Here is a 19,213-nt window from a genome sequence, read left to right as displayed (position 1 = left end):
CGCGTCCGGAGCCTGTGCTCCGCGGCGGGAGAGGCCGCAACAGTGAGAGGCCCGCGTACCGAAAAAAAAAAAAAAAAAAGATAATGCCTGAATATGTCAAAAATTAATTCAGCCATGGTTTCAAATGGTGCTTTATGACAATTAAAATATAGCCTATAAATTATACCATGCCTTTTCATTTATAGAAAGTTTTGCATGTTAAAAAATAAAGCTGACTAAAAATTAAGATAAATGGTAATACTTGAGAACAAATGCCTAACATCTATAAACACGATGTAAACTGAATCTGAGCTACAGATTTTGTCATATCTGTTTTTAGATATAGCTTAGTTTGGAAGTAGAAAATCTAGACTATTTTAGGGAAATTTGAGTATCGTAGGCAGTCTTCAGTTTCAACCTATTGTAGAATCTTGGGGTGGGGAGAAATCTTGGAGATTACCTAGTTCTGCCTCATATCAGATGTCAGCATTCTATTTCCTGCCAATCCAGGGTATATTATTTATTCATAGTACAAAGTATAGGAGAGTTTTTGTAAACGGTGTGTTAGTTAGCTACAGCACCATAACAAATTGTCACCAGACTTAGCAGCTAAAAACAACTGTTTATTGTCTCACAGTTTCTGAGAGCCAGGAATCCAGGAGTAGCTTACTTGGATGATTATGATTTAGGGTCCCTCATGAGGTTATAGTCAAGCTGCCAGCTAGGCCTGTGGCCTCAGAAGACTTGACAAATTTGAAGCATCTGCTTCCTAATTTTTGCATGTGTCTCCTGGCAGGAGGCTTCAGTTCCTCACCATGTGGTCCTCACCGTTGGGCTGCTCATGACATGGTTCCCACCAGAGCACATGGAGAGAGGAGGAGGGAGAGAGAAAACACACCCAAGATGTAAGTCACAGATTTTCATAACCTAATCTTGGAAGTGACATACCATAACTCCTACATGCTATTGCTCTCACAGTCCAACCATGGGACAGTGTGAGAAGGAACAACCCAAGGGATATCAAAGTTCATTGGGGGTTATCACGCAGGCTGGCTACCACAAGCAAAGAAGAAGAATCCAACTGGAGTCACACAACTCTAGATCCAAAGTTTAGGCTGTACCATATTCTTCAAATCTTGGTTGAAAAGAGAGGTTGAAGGCCTGTCAGAAGCAGGCACAATGAGAAAGTAAACAATCTGCTTATTTAAATGGTCTCGGCCTTCAGAGAATCTCTGGCGATAGTGCCCAACCACAACCCCACGAAGGAGCTGGCCAGAGGGAGTGGCCTGGAGCACCCGCTGTAAGGAGGGCTGAAACCTCACTGGGACACACGGGAAACATGGTTCGAGGCAATGAACCTTTCCAAATACAACTCCTCCTTTAACTATGAGATGAACACTAGTCTTGTTCCCACCAAAGTAGACAACACCCTCATGAAAAAAATAAATACTTCTTGCTGGCATCTACCAATGTCGAACATTCTGATTTATGTGAAAATGCCCCCAATCCTGGCACCACCTAGCTGAGGAGTGTCCGACATCAGCAGCTGTGGGGAGCTAAAAATTAGGAAATTGAACTTGTAGTTTTGGTTATTGGGAATGACCAATATTGGGTTATCTGGCTTGGAAAACTGTAATAAATGCAAAAGTTTCTTATTTTGAAAATAGAAGTATATGATTTTTACTAATAAAAAACCAGTTTCTCCCCAACTCCACCAAATAAATAGAGCAAATACTTAACAAAGTATTTAAATAAAGTACTTAAATACTTAAAGGGGAAATCAAATTATTGGCCCCCTTTAAATATTTGTTTGACTGTAGCCAGCAGAGTAAATAATTAGATTTTAGGTGGGATATATTGAGTCCTCCTGAATTCTCCAATGTAGCTACTACCAGAGTCTTCTCTGGGGGGACCTGGTACCAATGATAAACCCACTGTAAGCAAAACACTATGCTAGGTGCTGGCGTTTCAGTAGTGAGGAGGACACAGATTTGGCTCTAACAGCTTATATTGCACATTATTTGATTATAAGTGGGACACATGATGCAAAGTTGACTTAGGGGTCCTTGGAGCAGAAAGGCTTCCATAAGGAAGCCTTTATAATATATATTATAATATTATAAATATTTAATATTTAAATATTACAAATATAAACATAAATATTATAATATTTATGTTCCAAAGTGAAGATGAAGAGGAATTTATCAGGTAAAGGACAGAGGGGAAGAGGAGAAAAGAGCATCAGTGAGCCTGGAGGGAGAAGAACCCAGTGAATTGGAGGCAGAAGGCAGTGAGAAAAGGATGAGAGAGTTGAGCTAGAGCCAATCACTCAGGGGCTTTGGGGCCACGTTAATGATTTTATCTGCATCCTAAGAGCCGCTGAGAGGTCTTAATCTCTCCGGTTAGTGATACAACCAAGATTTGCATTTTGAAAAGTCATTCTACCTTGTGACTAGGTAAGGGCAGTGAGGTGGGCGTAAGAGCAGAGGTAAGGGGTGAGGGTCAAGCTGCAGCAGGAGAGAATGACTGCAAAGGGGGAGAAGTGAGGGGACTGTCCTCACTCACTAGGCAGTGAGAATGGTGTGTCACACTTAACTAAGAGCTCTGTGGGGGACACAGGTGCCCAGGAGGCCTCGCTGGGTAGTTCTCATCCTCCCCAGGTTTTCCCTTCATGCCCAAGGAAGCCTTTTGGAAAAAAGTCTCCATAAGGTCACTCCTGCCTGAGTTGCTCTCAGCTCCAGGCATATTCCAAACACTCTGGGAAGCCGCCAACTCCTAGCTCTTGAGAGGCCCCCATGTACTTGTGAAATCTTTTTTTCAAATTAGGTGATCTCCAAGGTGAACTTCCTCTCAGGTACCCTGCAGAGAGCATGTGCATTCGCTCACCTCCCCACTTGATGTCAGAGCCTTGTACACCTCTCCTCCCTCTGCCAGCACTGCCGTCTGCCCCAGACTCTCCTGCTGCCCAGCCACTCAAAGTTCTGTTGCATACACACCTCTACAGGACCAGCCACGGTTGCGCCGTTTATGCTTCTTCCTAAAAACATAGTCCAACCTTTTTTTCATTGGTTTTGTGGCCTTACTCACAAGTGGACTGTCTGAGAAGTTTCCAACCCACTTGTACACTGATCTCGATGGAGAGAGTGAAACGGGGACAGGAAGGGTTACCATTTAAGGTTTATCTGAAATGATTTTTTTTATAGATAAAACACGTGCATACACACATGTATACATACATACAAATGCTGGTGGTCTCTGATCACATGGCCAAGTTTTCCTTGATTTCCTCCATAAATTTATTACAATTTTCAATCTCCCCTGCTGAATAGAAAACTGGACTGTAATTCACTATATTAAATAAATGACCCAATTTCATTGTTTTCTTTCTTTAGAATTTTCACTGATTAACAATTTACTGGTTCAGTGTGGTCTTAACATAAATTAGAGGTGGGGAGGAGGAGCTTATTGTCATGCTAGGTAGACATTTGAGAATCAAAAGGCCAGCGCTTACCATTCCACTCCTAATTTGATGGCAGCCCATCAGAAAAAGGCTCCACCTCAGGCATTTCTTCCTTTCCTTCAAGGTCCTGATGTGGTTGAATGACCTTGCTTTTTCAGAGCTTCTGCAGCTCATATTTGGACACCCAGTCTTTAGCTGTTGCTGATGAGCCCTTGTTACCCTCCCAGACCTACGGTCACCTTGCTCCAGGTCCCCAGGAGTGAGGAAAACACACACTGATGGGTTTTTATCACCTGCATAAAGCACCTCCACATTTCCGAAAACATTTCACACAGAGGAGTTCAAGATCCTGGGAATCAGTCCGCATTTTATTTTACCGTACATTCATACGAGTTCCTGCCTTTCCAAGGTAATCATATCACATTCAGGTTAGCACTGCCGGTAACAAAACTGTACAACTACCCTGGCTTCAAAAGCAAGACAGGATGATACACATTAGCACTTCTTTCCCTTTAATACTGCAGAAGACAATACATCCCAAAATAAAGTCACATGCCTTTTACAGTGCAGTGTGAAGGCATGTTACTTACGTTAAAATTAAACCATTTGGGACATGAGGAGAAAAAGAAGAGCTTCAAAGCTTAAGATGTCTACAATTTCCCCCATGCCGTCTTTCTCTTCTAACCGCCAGCTGGCACCTTCAGCATCAATGCCTTGGGAAGACGGGAGCAGAACAAAGCAGGGGATCACTTAACTCTGAAACTCATGGCTTCTTGGGCTACTTCTGTAAAGAACGACTGAAATAATCTAAAAGTCTAAAAAGAGTTCATATTAACAAGGGATGGTAATATAGAAAGCACCTGGAGAAAACTCCTCCAGGGACTGACGGAAAATATAAGCCGCAAACATTTCACAAAAACAGACAACTGTATCATATCCAGAAATATATTAAATTCTGAAAATTCACTTTTGCGTTACTGAATGAAAACACTGTGACCCATGTTCTGGTGTTGAATCAGTTCAGAAAAACAGCTGTCACCTCCATCTGTGATATTTATCGTGGGCTATCTTGCATCATTACCATGTCAGAGTGCAGCTGACTGATTATCCCCAACCCTTGAAAAATATAAGAAGCCAAACTGAGCTATAATAAAAACTAGGACAGATTAGATAGGAGAAAATTCAGATGTGTGAGAAAGCAAGAAGTTAGATTTACTTGGGTCTTTTTCCTAGATAAAAAGTATTGTTACAAAATGTTTTGGACCCGGGTCCAACATAGCTGGAATGATAAGTTACTGAAAATGCAAGCCCCCATCCAGAAAGACAGTGTGCTTATGTAGCACCTTTCTCATAGAAGTCCAATGTGCTTTAGTATAACTGTCAATTAATTGCATAATTAAGTACGATTCAGAATATACTTGGACTGATTGTTAATTCCAGTGACGAAAGAGTCCCTGCCACTTGCTGCCAAGAAATTTTTGAGTCCTGAACTTATTAGGTTATGAATGAAATCGATATTCATATAGGTTGACTCAAAAGAAATACCACCCCTTTCAGGGCTGAGAAATATGAGGGAAGAGAGAATCAGACACTTCTTAGGAAAGCCACATCTTTAGGAAAAAACACCTTATGAAAAACCAGAGCCAGTGCATATTGTACAACCCCTGAAGAAAGCCCCCAGCAGCAGTGGAGAGCAAGGGGAGCAGTGATGATTTTGAAACCAGAGTGACTTGTAGCTAACTTCCTAACAGTAAATTCACATAGTGAAATGCAGAATAAGTCAACATATAGCCAAGGTTTACATTTATCTAGAAATATGTTTTATGCCTTAAAAAAAATTGCAATGCACTCAAAAAAATTTTTTCAGATAATTCATGTACAACAGAAGGCACTGTTATTCGCATAAATCCATTGATTCTGCATGGCAAAACCTGAGACGTGCAATTCCATCCAATCCTCTAAAACCACCTTGGTCATTCATCCTTTGGAGCATATGCTTTGTCCTTTGCAGTCCAACAATTTTGTTGTTCTTTAATTTCATACATTACAGTAGCTGCTTAAAATATATATTTCAGGGTGAGAAAGGTCAAAGGGGATGCAGGGGTGGAGAAGGGTGCTGCCGGACACCAGGCAGTAACTGGCACAGCAGGTGGCACAAAAAGCAGCCCCGGCTCCCCTTGACCCTCTCCTTCCGGCTGACGTACCACGTAGCGATGACATTTGGTCGGGTGATCTTCCTTCTTTCAGTTGTTGGTGGGCATAGTCCCAAAGTTAAATGCAGAGAGGACTCCTTTGTTTTCAAAGGTGAAGCCTCCCTGTTGTTCAATCTTCTTCTTTGCCTCTAGCATTTGCCAAGAGAAAGGGGGGGAAAAGAGAAGAGTATTTAAGGTGACAAAGTTGGAAATAACCTCAAAGGAGCCAGATTCTTTAGAGTTAGTACTGTGAAGGAATGTGAATTGTGGTATTAATTATTCTGCCCAATTGAACATTAGCCTTTAATAAACCCATGTCAGTAAGTACCATCATCTTGGTGTCTGGGGATGCGGAACCAGCAGATACGGAACACACGGATACAGAGGGCCCACTGCACCACACCATTTTAACAGGGGACACGAGCATCCTCAGATTTTGGTATCCAAGGCAGGTCAGGGAAACAATCCCCACCCCCCACCCCGATACCGAAGGAAGACTGTAGTTATATTTTCTATCTTGGAAAGACTATTTGCTAAAACTGAGCAAAATAAAAAGAAGGCTCAAAGCTAGTGTCTATTGCTGAAAGGGCACACTGACCTCTCACATCAGGAGGGCTGATACAGAATCTGTACAGGACTTAAAGCCTAAATCCAAGCAGAAGAACCTGGGTTCTAAACTCTAGATTCCTATTCCATGATGTTCCCCACTAAAATACTTTTGTAATTACAAAATCTTCCATTAATTTTCTTGGAGTGACCATAACAACGTCTGTGTAAAATAATTTCTCCAGCTCAAAAACTGAAAATCAACGAGAATCACCAACACATAAAACCCAACAAATAGAAATGGAGAGTATTTCATTTCTAGGAATACAAGCTCCCTGCAAGAATTCATAAAATGCTTTTGACCCTTCTGTTGTTTAGATGTTTAGGTGGGTGACCCAGCTGATTAACTCTCCCTCAGCAAGATTCATCCCAATCTTTACATCTTACCTTTGGCTCCAAAATAGGATAAGGGTGTGAATAAGAACACCACTAAAGACACATTAACACATGGTGTTTCACAGAGCTAATATATCATGAATGATTAAAAAGATCATACAATAATGATAATTCCTTATTATCTTGAAAGGTTGGCCTCTAACAATTTTTAGAACAGTATTTAGGTGCCACCAGGCTCGTAAAATACAAGCTGAATACTGGCACTCTGACATATGCACTCTGATCTAGAAATCACGCTGGCTGACCTGCTACCGTCCTTCGGTGCTCGGCCAGTGTGTACACCTCCTGTAGCGCCCTCCTCTGATCCTCACTGAGCGGTGCCATCAGCAGTTGGTACCAGGCAGCATCCCGATTCTGCACAGCTGTTGTATTTTGGGGGTGTGTTGAGGGAGAAGGAAAAATAAAGGAGTCCAATGACAATTATTATTTCAGAGAATAACTAATAACACAATCAAATTACATTGAAATGATCACAGACAATAGGTGATAAAATTTATTCCAACAAAGGATTACTCCTGAGTACTCACTTTAGTACTCGACCTACGTGGAGCTATAAAGGAAGCTTGGGACATCACAAATCTCTGCTTTGCCTAATTCTCTGCTCCCTCCCCATCTCCTCTTCTTCCTGGGTTTTTACGAACTATGAATGCTGCCTAAAATCCAGATCTTGGGAAACACCTTACTCACTTGTTACCATTTTCCTCAGGAATTCTCATGCTACCTGCTCCTTCAGCATCACTTCTATACCAAAAACTCAAATTTGTACCTTTAGGCAAAACTCTTCCCTAAGTCTCCTGGTCTTTTACTTTGGATAGCTCACCTCAAACTCAGTACAACTGTAACCAAATTTAACATTTTACCTCCCAAACCCTCCTTATCTCCCCATTTCCATTACCAGTTCTATCAGTCTCCTAGTCAACCACTGTAAATGCCTAACATCTTTAATCATGCTCTCTCCACATCCAATTCTGTGCTGCTTTCTTGATGTCTTTCACTGATACGCTTTTTCCCATCAAATGCCATCCTCCCACTCCAGGGCCCTATTACTCCTAAACCAATAAAGTAATTTCTTAACGCTTGGTTCCCAAGTCTAGCCCCCTTCACTTCTTTTTGGACATCATCATCAGATAATACCCCTGAAGGAAACTATCATATCCCCAAGGTCACCTCTTTATAGAAAAACATTCAAAAACACTCTAATGGGCAATGGGATAAAGACAATCTCAGTCCAGAATTCAAGACTGGGGGACTTCCCTGGCGGTTCAGTGGTTAAGACCCCTGCTTCCATTGCAGGGGGCACAGGTTCGATCCCTGGTCAGGGAACTAAGATCCCACATGCTGCATGGCCAAAAAGAAAAAGGAAAAAAAATCCCACCAGATTTCAGGGCTGGTACAATTTGGTACAATTTTACTACTCCACAGAGACTTTAAGCAGTGGTCCCTATATGCTGACTGAGCCAAAGCTGGCTGCCTATCTCTTGAGGAGCATTTTCAAAATACATATCCTGAGATCCCACCCAAGACCTAAGAGCTTCTTTGTTGCCTATGATGCACACCCAGGTCTGGAAGTAACTGCCTTAGAGTGTACCCTCCACATTCCAGTATCCACATTTATACTCTTATCTTCCTCATGCTCTGGAATATCATTCCCTGTACTCTCTACCTCTTGTTCCTGCTGAATTTCAATAAATCATAGAGGTGGTTCATTAATGGTATTTGTAACAACCAATACATTGGCATACTAAATAATGCCAATATATTACACTACCATTGCCTTGTTAGTAACAATATTTTATACACAAGGATGTTCAATTTAATATTGCTTGTAAAAAAAAAAAACCCTGGAAATATCTTATATGTCCATCAGTGGAAATAAGCTAAATTATGGTACTACCATAGAAATATGATGTAACTATAAAACAACCTATTTAGTGGGATTTTTTCATTATAGTTTGTTTATAATAATTTTCTAAATGCTTTCATTGACTTATTATTTATTTTTAATTCTGTAAGTTTTCCATTTATATCTTTCATTCTTCTACTGGGTTATTGGTCTTATTCATTTATAGAAGGCCTTTGTAATCTGTGGGTCTTAAGCCTATGACATGTACATGACAAATATTTTCTCCCAATCTTTGAGTTTCTAGTGTCCTTTGCTGTACAACATTGGTAAATTGCTTACATAGTAAAAATCTACTCTCTAATGGACTCTGTTCATTCACATGGGGATTGTGAACTGCTAATAAGTTTATGGCCACAATTTTTAAGCAACATATCTGAGATACTTCATTCTGCAAAAATCCTTATCCATTCATATCTAGAGGATGAACAATATATGCAGATACTCTTGCCTGTAATTACTTTTGTGAGGATACCCTGCAGCCTCACCCCGCCACTTTACAATGATCAAGGTTATTGGGATTGGGTGATGGATGTTTCATTATGCTATTTGCTCTCATTTTGTGTATGTTTGGGGATTTCTATAATTAAAAATAAATTAAAAATTTAAAGGGAATCTAAACCAATTTGGGGGAAGATCCCAAAACAACTTCTAATAGATGGAAATGAAAAACATATCTGAAGATTCAGGGAGTAACAACATACTCAGCAGGGCTTGTGTAAAAAACTGATATTCATCCACACTATTGTCAAGGTCCAGTGGAGTGCTGAATCCCTCAAGGGCAGTTTCTTCCAATACTTCTTCATCCCAGTCATCATCATCTTCCTCCTCATCTTCACCTCTTCCATTATTTGACTGCATTGCTTGAGCAGTTACATTCGTCTCCTCTTCATCACTTGAAATCTCTTCTGTGAATCCATTATTTATTTAAAAGGAATCAAACCACATAAGGACAAAATATAAATTCCATAAAGAAAATAAAAATTATAAATGACATTCTAGAAATGGAAAAATGACTAAATAATTTTATGTAAAATTATAAAAATAAACCTTATCTTTACTGTAGTTGCTAAACTGAAAATGACTTTATCCTCCTCACTCAAAACAATTTCTAACTATCTCTAAAGATGAACACTATTACTGTTTTACTATGGCTGCTTCACATCCATTAATATAAAATATACTATTTAGTCACAGATTCCCAAATTAACTTTTTTGTCAAAAATGACATAAAATGATTATGTATTCAGTGCATGTGTTTTAAAAACAATGACCTACCACTGAGAATTTGAGTGTCTTAGCAATTAACTAAGCTGATTATGAACTGCTCGGAAATGCTCAAATGAAGAGGTCATTTCTGCTAATAGAAACAGAAAAATATAGAAATACAGAGGAAAAATAATTAGCTATATGTGGGTTAAAAAAATTGAAAGCTGAATTGTATATCCCCATAGATTCAGTTTCTATTTTCAGGGCTGGTCTGTTCCAAGCAGTTAGTCCAGTATTATAAATAACCGGAAGACAGTAAATGCAGAACGAAATCAACCTAGAAGGAGAAACCTGGAGTAAACCCAAACCAGGCAATATCAATCTAAACCTAGTTCTATAAAAAGCACCATACTGAAGCACCTGGATTCAACTGCAAGGTAGTTTTAGGAATAATGCAAGAAACCATAGTTTTGACCACATACATGGAAAAAATATATATATATATATATATATGTAGAATAACAAAGACAGCAAGAGAAATTTTCACTGATTAATCATCTTACACCTCAGTAGGAAATTCAACAAGAAAGTCTGGGAAATTACTAGAAAATTTCCCTCAAGTCATAATAATTATAACCCATTAGAGAGCAAAGGGAGAAATTATGAAGAATGCAACATACTGAAAAAAAAGAATTCTGTGATTGTCTGCATATATTTAGCAAAATAAACAAATACAAGAGACTCACTTCAGAGCTAAAGACACACAGACTGAAAGTGAGGGGATGGAAAAATATATTTCATGCAATGGAAACAACAAGAAAGAAGGGGTAGCAATATGCCTATCACATAAAGTAGACTTTAAAACAAAGGCTATAACAAAAGACAAAAAAGGGCATTATATAATGATAAAAGGATCGATACAAGAAGAGAATATAATATTTGTTAACATATATGCATCTAAATATATAAAACAAATATTAACAGACATAAAGAGAGAAATTGACAATAATACAATAATAGGAGGAAACTTTAACAACCCATTTACATCAGACCATCCAGACAGAAAATCAATAAGGAAAGAGTAGTCTTAAATGAAACATTAGACCAGTTGGACTTAATAGGTATCTACAGGACATTACATCCAAAAATGGCAGAATACACATTCTTTCAAGTGCACATGGAACATTCTCCAGGAGACAACATATGCTAGGCCACAAAACAAGTCTCAACAAATTTAAGGGGAAACAAATTACATTAAGCATTTTTTCCAACCACAGCAGTATGAAACTAGAAATCAATTACAGGTAGAAAAATGGGAAAAACATAAACATATGGAGACTAAACAACATGCTACTAAAACACCAATGGATGAATGAAGAAATCAAAGAGGAAATCAGAAAATACCCTGAGACAAATGAAAATAAAAACATAACTTTCTGAAATCTACAGGACATAGCAAAAGCAGTTCTAATAGGGAAGTTTATAGCAATTCAGGCCTACCTCAAGAAACAAGAGAATCAAAAACCAAACAACCCAGTCCAAAAATGGGCAGAAGACCTAAATAGACATTCCTCCAAAGAAGATATACAGATTGTCAACAAACACATGAAAGAATGCTCAACATCATTAATCATTACAGAAATGCAAATCAAAACTACAATGAGGTATCATCTCACACCAGTCAGAATGGCCATCATCAAAAAATCTAGAAACAATAAATGCTGGAGAGGGTGTGGAGAAAAGGGAACCCTCTTGCACTGTTGGTGGGAATGTAAACTGATACAGCCACTGTGGAGAACAGTGTGGTGGTTCCTTAAAAAACTAAAAATAGAACTACCATATGACCCAGCAATCCCACTACTGGGCATATACGCTGAGAAAACCATAATTCAAAGAGTCATGTACCAAAATGTCCATTGCAGCTCTATTTACAATAGCCAGGCCATGGAAGCAACCTAAGTGTCCATCAACAGATGAACGGATAAAGAAGATGTGGCACATATATACAGTGGAATATTACTCAGCCATAAAAAGGAACAAAATTGAGTTATCTGTAATGAGGTGGATGGACCTAGAGACTCATTCAGAGTGAAGTAAGTCAGAAAGAGAAAAACAAATACCGTATGCTAACACATATATATGGAATCTAAAAAAAAAAACTGGTCATGAAGAACCTAGGGGCAAGACGGGAATAAAGATGCAGACCTACTAGAGAATGGACTTGAGGATATGGGGAGGAGGAAGGGTAAGCTGGGACAAAGTGAGAGATTGGCATGGACATATATACACTACCAAACGTAAAATAGTTAGTGGGAAGCAGTCTCATAGCACAGGGAGATCAGCTCAGTGCTCTGTGACCACGTAGAGGGGTGAGATAGGGAGGGTGGGAGGGAGGGAGCTGCAAGAGGGAAGAGATATGGGTAAATATGTATATGTATAACTGATTCACTTCATTATAAAGCAGAAACTAACACACCATTGTTAAGCAATTATACTCCAATAAAGATGTTTAAAAGAATGCAAAAAAAAACCCAAGAGAAATCTCAAATAAACAACCTAACCTACCATCTAAAGGAATTTAAAAATTAAGAACAAAGCCCAAAGTCAGAAGAAGGAAGGAAATTATAAACTTCAGAGAGGGAACAAATAAAATGGAGACAAAAAAAAGTAGAAAAGATCAAGAGCTATTTTTTTTTTGAAAAATAAACTAAATTAATAAGCTGTTAGCCAGGCTCATTAAGAAAAAAAGAGAGAGGGCCCAAATAAATAAAACAAGAAATGAAAGAGGAGAAATTATAACTGATATCACAGAGATACCCAAAAATCATAAGTGAATACTACAAATATTTATATGTCAAAAAATGAGACAACCTAGAAGGAATGGAATCATGTCTAGAAACATACAATCTTCCAAGACCCAATCAGGAAGATATAGACAATCTGAATAAAGAGATCACTAGTAGTGAAACTGAATTCATAATAAAAAGACTCCCAGCAAACAAAAGTCCAGGACTGGACAGTTTAACATGAGAACTCTACAAAATGTATAAAGAAAAGCTAATACCTATTCTTCTCAAACTATTCCAAAAAACTGAAGAGAACACTCCCAAGTTCATTCTATGAGCCACCAAAAGAAGACAAAGACACTACAAAAAAAGAAAGTTACAGGGCAATATCTCTGATGAATATAGATGCAAAAATCCTGAACAGAATATTAGCAAACCAAACTCAACAATTTATAAAAACGGATGATACACCACAATCCAGTGAGATTTATTCCAGGGATGCAAAGATGATTCAATATCCACAAATCAATCAATGTGATACACCACATTTTTTAAAAAAAGGATAAAAATCACATGAACATCACAAGAGCTACAGAAAAAGCATTTGACAAAATTCAACATCCATTCATGACAAAAACTCTCATCAAAGTGGGTATAGAGGGAACATATCTCAACATAATAAGGGTCATTTATGACAAACCTACAGCTAACATCATACGCAACAGTGAAAGCTAAAAGATTTTCCTCTGAAGATAAGGATACAAACTCTCGCCACTTCTATTTAACATACTATTGGAAATTCCAGCCACAGCCATCAGACAAGAAAAAGAAATCAAAGGCATCCAAGTTGGAAGGGAAGTAAAACTGTCACTATTTTCAGATGACAAAATACTATATACAGAAAACCCTAAAGTCTCCACTGAAAAGCTTTTAGAACTAATAAATGAATTCAGTAAAGTTGCAGAAAGAGAAAGCAAGAAAACAATCCTGTTTAAAATTGCATCAAAAAGAATTAAAAACCTAGGAATAAACTTAACCAAGGAGGTGAAAGACCTATACTCTGAAAATTATAAAACAATGATGAAGGAAATGAAAGATGATACAAAGAAATGGAAAGATATCCCATGTTCATGGATTGGAAGAATATCATTTAAAAAATCCATACTACCCAAAGCAATCCATAGATTTAATGCCTATCAAAATACCCATAATATCTTTCACAGAACTAGAACAAATCATCCTAAAATTTATATGGAACCACAAAAGACCCTGAATTGCCAAAGCAATCTTGACAAAAGAGAACAGAGCTGGAGGCATCATGCTCCTTGATTTCAGACTATGCTACAAAGCTACAGTAATCAAAACAGTATAGTACTGGCACAAAAACAGACACACAGATCAATGGAACAGAATAGACAGCCCAGAAATAAACTCCTGTGTTTAGGGTTGATTCATCTATGACAAACGAGGCAAGAATATACAATGGGGAATATCAGTTTCTTCAATAATGAGTGGTGCTGGGAAAACTGGCCAGCTACATGCCAAAGAATGAGATTAGAACATTTTCTCATGCCATGGACAAAAATAAACTCAAAATGGATTAAAGACCTAAATGTATAACCAGACACCATAAAACTCCTAAAAGAAAAGCAGAACACTCTTTGACATAAATTGTAGCAGTATTTTGGAGGGGTCTGTCTCCTAAGGCAAAGGACACTAAAGCAAAAATAAACAAATGGGACCTAATTAAATTTAAACACTTTTGCACAGCAAAGGAAACCATCAACAAAATGAAAAGACAACCTATAAATGGGAGAAAATATTTGCAAATGATATGCTACAATAAGGGGTTAATATCCGAAATATATAAACAGCTCATACAACTCAATGTCAAAAAACTAAATGACCCAATTAAAAAATGGGCAGAAGACCTGAATAGTCATTTTTCCAAAGAAGACATACAGATGGCCAACAGGCACATGAAAGACGTTCAACATTGCTAATCATTAGAGATATGCAAATCAGAACCACAATGAGATATCATCTCACCCCTCTTAGTAAGAATGGCTATCAACAAATAACAAATGTTGGCAAGAATATGGAGAAAAGGGAACCCTTGAACACTGTTGGTGGGGATGTAAATTGGTGCAGCCACTACGGAAAACGACATGAAGATTTCTCAAAAAACTAAAAGTATGTTCCAGCAATTTCACTGCTAGATATATATCCAAAGAAAACAAAAACACTAATTCAAAATGATACACACACGCCAAAGTTCACAGCAGCATTATTTACAACAACCAAGATAAGGAAGCAACCCAAATGTTCATCAACAAATGGATGGATAATGAAGATGTGGTGAGATATGTGATGGAATATTACCCAGCCATAAAAAGAATGAAATCTTGCCATTTGCAACAACATGGATAGACCTGGAGGATATTATGTTTAATGAAGTATGTCAGAGAAAGACAAATACTGTATGTCACACTTATATGTGGAATATAAGAAATAAAAGAAACAAATGAATATAACAAAACAGAAACAGACTCACAGATATGGAGAAAAAACTAGTAGTTACCACTGGGGAGAGGGAAGAGGGAGGGGTAAAACAGAGTAGAATATTAAGAGGTACAAACTACTAAGTATCAAATAAATAAGCACAAGGATATATTATTGTACAGCACACAGAATACAGCCAACATTTTATAATAACTTTAAAGAGTATAATCTATAAAAACAGTGAATCACTATGTATGTTGTACACCTGAAACTAATATAATATTGTAAATCAACTATACTTCCATAATAAATAGATAAATAAAGTTATGAATTATTTATTCCTAGAATTTTCCATTTAATATTTTTAGACAACTGAAACCATGAAACCAAAATTGTGGTAAGAAGCAACTACTATAATTAAGTCAAACAAACCCAAGATATTTGTTAAACGTGTAACAGGCCAAGAAATGTACACCTGTTTAATGTTTCCAAATAGACTAAAACTCAAAGAAAACACACACTCAAATCACAATCAATTCTAGCATTCATTGCAATTAGAACACTTTACCATTTTCTTCCATATCAGCTTTCTCTGCTTTTGAGCGATCTTCCCGGTTTACCAATTGTTTGGTAGCACAGACCTGCTTTAGGCCAAGGAAAAGGAAAAGAATTGAGGGCACAATCTGTCCCACCACAGCATCTACTCCAGGAGGTCGATTTTGCAATTCCAAAAGAATACTCAGTCCTATTATACACATCTTCCGGTCATGATGCCTACAAATTATAAAGGCGAAAAAAAATGTGCACATGAGAAATGAGAACAAATTCCGAAGAAATTACAAAAAGAAATGTCCAAGGTGTATTCTAAGGTTCATTCACTGGAGTTACACAGAGGTATCTACATTTTGTACTATATGAAATCCTATGTAAATCAAGTTTTGTAAACCAATTATCATCATCAAAGACCTACGGGAGTCTGCAATTAATATGGTGAATCTTGTGTAATATCAATTTATGATAATACAAATGCTGTATCTGGGCCTTAGCATAACAACTTTTATTAAAACAAGAATACCTGTATATGATAGCATAAAATTCCTATCCAATGGAAAAAATGAGGAGTCCCTTAGACTTTGTCTTCATTGGATTGGTCTACAAAGTATCTTGGCACATACACTGTATACTAACCCCAGGTGCCAAAAGTTCCTCCAAAAACTCAGCATCTAATAAGCTGAATGTAATAGCTATAAGTAAATCTATTAAATGTCCTGTTCTATAAAACAGGATAAGGAAATTTTAATTCTGAAGGAAAAATGTTTGACCAATATACATTACACACATTTTTGTATGAATGTTTCTTCTAAATTGTTTAAAACTAAAAATATTAAGAATTAAAAGATTTTCTATATTAATATAACACTTAAAATTGCAGGCATGAACAAAAAATTCACTGGCAGTGATTCAAAATGAGAGTAATATACAATAAACCCAATGACAAATATATTACTAGCTTCTATTATTCTTCATTATTTCCATTGCTTTATTGATTCAAGTTACTAATGTCAAAGTATAGTATACTGTAACAGGAACTGTGCTTGACCTGATGACCTTCTCATCCATGTAGCCTCTAACTAGTAGTGTACACCAGGTGTCAAATGGATCATAGTACAAAAGATGATTATCGAGTGGGGCTCTGAAGAATCCAAGGGAGCACAATCCAAGCATGCCCAATCTATACAATAGCTGAGAAGGATTTTCTATTTTTGGAAAAATGCTTATAGATGCTACTAACTATAACTGTGAGTGACTAAATCTCTGCTCTCTAAATCTTTGTCAGAGATAACTTTAAGCACAATTTCTTTTTAAAGTATGCTCTTCCTTTCAAAGCTTTAATAAGAAATTTAAATCAGGGACAAATTCCAGTCTCCTACAAGTAGAAAAATTAGAATACACATAGCAACTTATAAATATGCTCCCCCATTCCTTTTCTGCCATCCTAATTCAAGCCCCTCCATCATCTCCCCACCACCTGGCAATGTCCTAACTACTCCTGTTGAAATTATTTTCCCCTCAGTAAATTTTTCTAAATGATATCTTACAAAACTTAAAAAGAACACTAGTTATTTCTAATGTTTTGAACAAATTAATCAGCAATTTAGCTCAAATTCTAACACAACAGGGTCACTTATATGTGTTGGGTCACTTGAGGTGGGCCTATAACTACTACTTAGGATCTTACTTTTTCTATGTTGTGAAGCTAGGAGAGTGCTTCACATAAAGCCAAACTCTCCTACCAAGGTAGCACCTGGACTACAACTAACAATCTTCTGACCTCACATTTGAAAACGGGCTCCATTGGAGTCTTTATATCTTTACCAGACCAGTACTTTCCTTAGAAACACGACTCTATTTAGAATATTGTTACCCATAGACACTTAATAGTCATGGAACCCAAGTGTACACTTAATTCTTGTTGCCTAGAGATATAATAATACACATAAGTCAAAAACAAGCGGGGAACTGCTATACCTAATTTTCAGAGCCTGCATTCTTTCCACTAGATTATACTGCTGAAACACATTCTTAATTCTCTAAGAATTTAATATTATGTTAACAATACACTAAAAATAATTCTTAAAGGGCTTCCCTGGTGGCCCAGTGGCTGGGAATCCACCTGCCAGTGCAGGGGACGTGGGTTTGAGCCCTCGTCCAGGAGGATCCCACGTGCCGCGGAGCAGCTGGACCCGTGCGCCACAACTACTGAGCCTGTGCTCTGGAGCCTGCGAGCCATGACTGGTGAGGCCTGCGAGCCTGGAGCCCGTGCTCTGCAAGGAGAGAGGCCACTGCAATGAGAAGCCCGCGCACTGCCATGAAGAGTAGCCCCCACTTGCAGCAACTAGAGAAAGCCTGAGTGCAGCAGTGAAGCAGCCAAAAATAAATAAAAAATAATAATATTTCTTAAGATATAAAAATTCTCTCTTTATATGCTATTATATGTACATATTAAAAAGTCAACTTTCCAGAATAGAAATGCAGTGTAAAATCGAAAAGACACATACGTACCCAAGAAAACAATCTGTATCATTCATCCACTGATTTATAAACTGTACAGTTACAGGTCCAGGGTTGTGAGGCAACTGAATTCGTTCTAAAGTATGTAGCAGCAAATCAGGATTGTAGTACAAGGCAGCAATTGCAACCTGAAGACACATAGTACGAAGCTCACTAGTTTTGACCCCTCGGGTTAATCTCTCCAAAACAAGTTGAACAAAGAGTGGAATGCACTAGAGGAAAAAAGAAAAAGAGAAATCAAGTAACTTTTATAGAAAGCTGAATGTTGGTGAAGTGTTATCAATAAATCAGATACTCTTAATGACAGTGAAACTTTTGCTTGTTTAAATCATTTTTAGAATTATTAAACCCAGAGAGCTTAAATGGCCGAAAAGAGGTCCTACAGTAGTGCCAAAACGTCTCCTTCCCTTTTATGTGAAGATTACATTTAGTTGAAGATTGTTCTACAAGAGTCCACACTCAAATGATGGCTATAATCCAAATGTAGACTTAGTTACTTCCATGTTTGAGTTAAAATGACTAGGGTGGAATTTTTCTTTGATAAATCAAATTGGAAATACAGTTGACCCTTGAACAACGCAGGTTTGAACTATATGGAGCCACTTAAACGCAGGTTTTTTCAATGGTGAATACTACAGTACTACCCTATCCACAGTTGGCTGAATCCGCGGATAGGGAGAAAACGTGTATACACAGGGCCAACTGTAAGTTATACGTGGATTTCTGACTGTGCAGAGGGTCAACGCCTCTAACTCCTGCATTTTTCAAGGGTCAAGTGTAAAAAAAAATGAGACTAAAAATAAGCATGATGTGATCAGAATTTCTCTTGAGAAATTCCTAAAAAAGTCACAGGGATGTAATGAATGACATGGTGACTAAACTTAAGAATACTGTATTGTACATTTGAAAGTTGCTAAGAAAGAGTAGACATTAAAAGCTCTCATCACAAGAAAAAAAAAGTTTTTAACTATGTATGGTGATGGATGTTAACTAGACTTATTGTCATGATCATTTCCCTGTATATACAAATACTGACTCATGTTGTATACCTGAAATTAAGATAATGTTATATGTTAAATATAGCTCAATAAAATTTTTGAAAAAGAAAATT

The 19,213-nt window shown here is 37.6% G+C and overlaps 1 protein-coding gene across 2 annotated transcripts in view; it reads right to left on the bottom strand.

The window, feature by feature from the left end:
* Positions 1-3,786: 3,786 nt before the first annotated feature.
* The window catches only part of IPO8 (importin 8), a 68,276-nt gene continuing 52,849 nt past the window's right edge, over positions 3,787-19,213 (bottom strand). For both annotated transcript variants that reach the window (XM_082636927.1, XM_082636928.1), the window contains exons 21-25: positions 18,094-18,314; positions 15,599-15,804; positions 9,238-9,441; positions 6,879-6,995; positions 3,787-5,780 (exon numbers count right to left, since the gene is read on the bottom strand). In XM_082636927.1, the coding sequence (XP_082493053.1) occupies positions 5,683-5,780; positions 6,879-6,995; positions 9,238-9,441; positions 15,599-15,804; positions 18,094-18,314 (846 nt within the window). In that variant the 3' untranslated portion in view covers positions 3,787-5,682. The remainder of the gene's footprint in view (positions 5,781-6,878; positions 6,996-9,237; positions 9,442-15,598; positions 15,805-18,093; positions 18,315-19,213) is intronic.

The sequence above is a fragment of the Mesoplodon mirus genome (assembly GCF_964341445.2).
Source record: "Mesoplodon mirus genome assembly, chromosome: 11".
In the NCBI taxonomy this organism is placed as follows: Eukaryota; Metazoa; Chordata; class Mammalia; order Artiodactyla; family Ziphiidae; genus Mesoplodon; species Mesoplodon mirus.
Note: the sequence above shows the minus strand (reverse complement) of the source record. Positions and strands in the feature narration are given on the sequence as shown.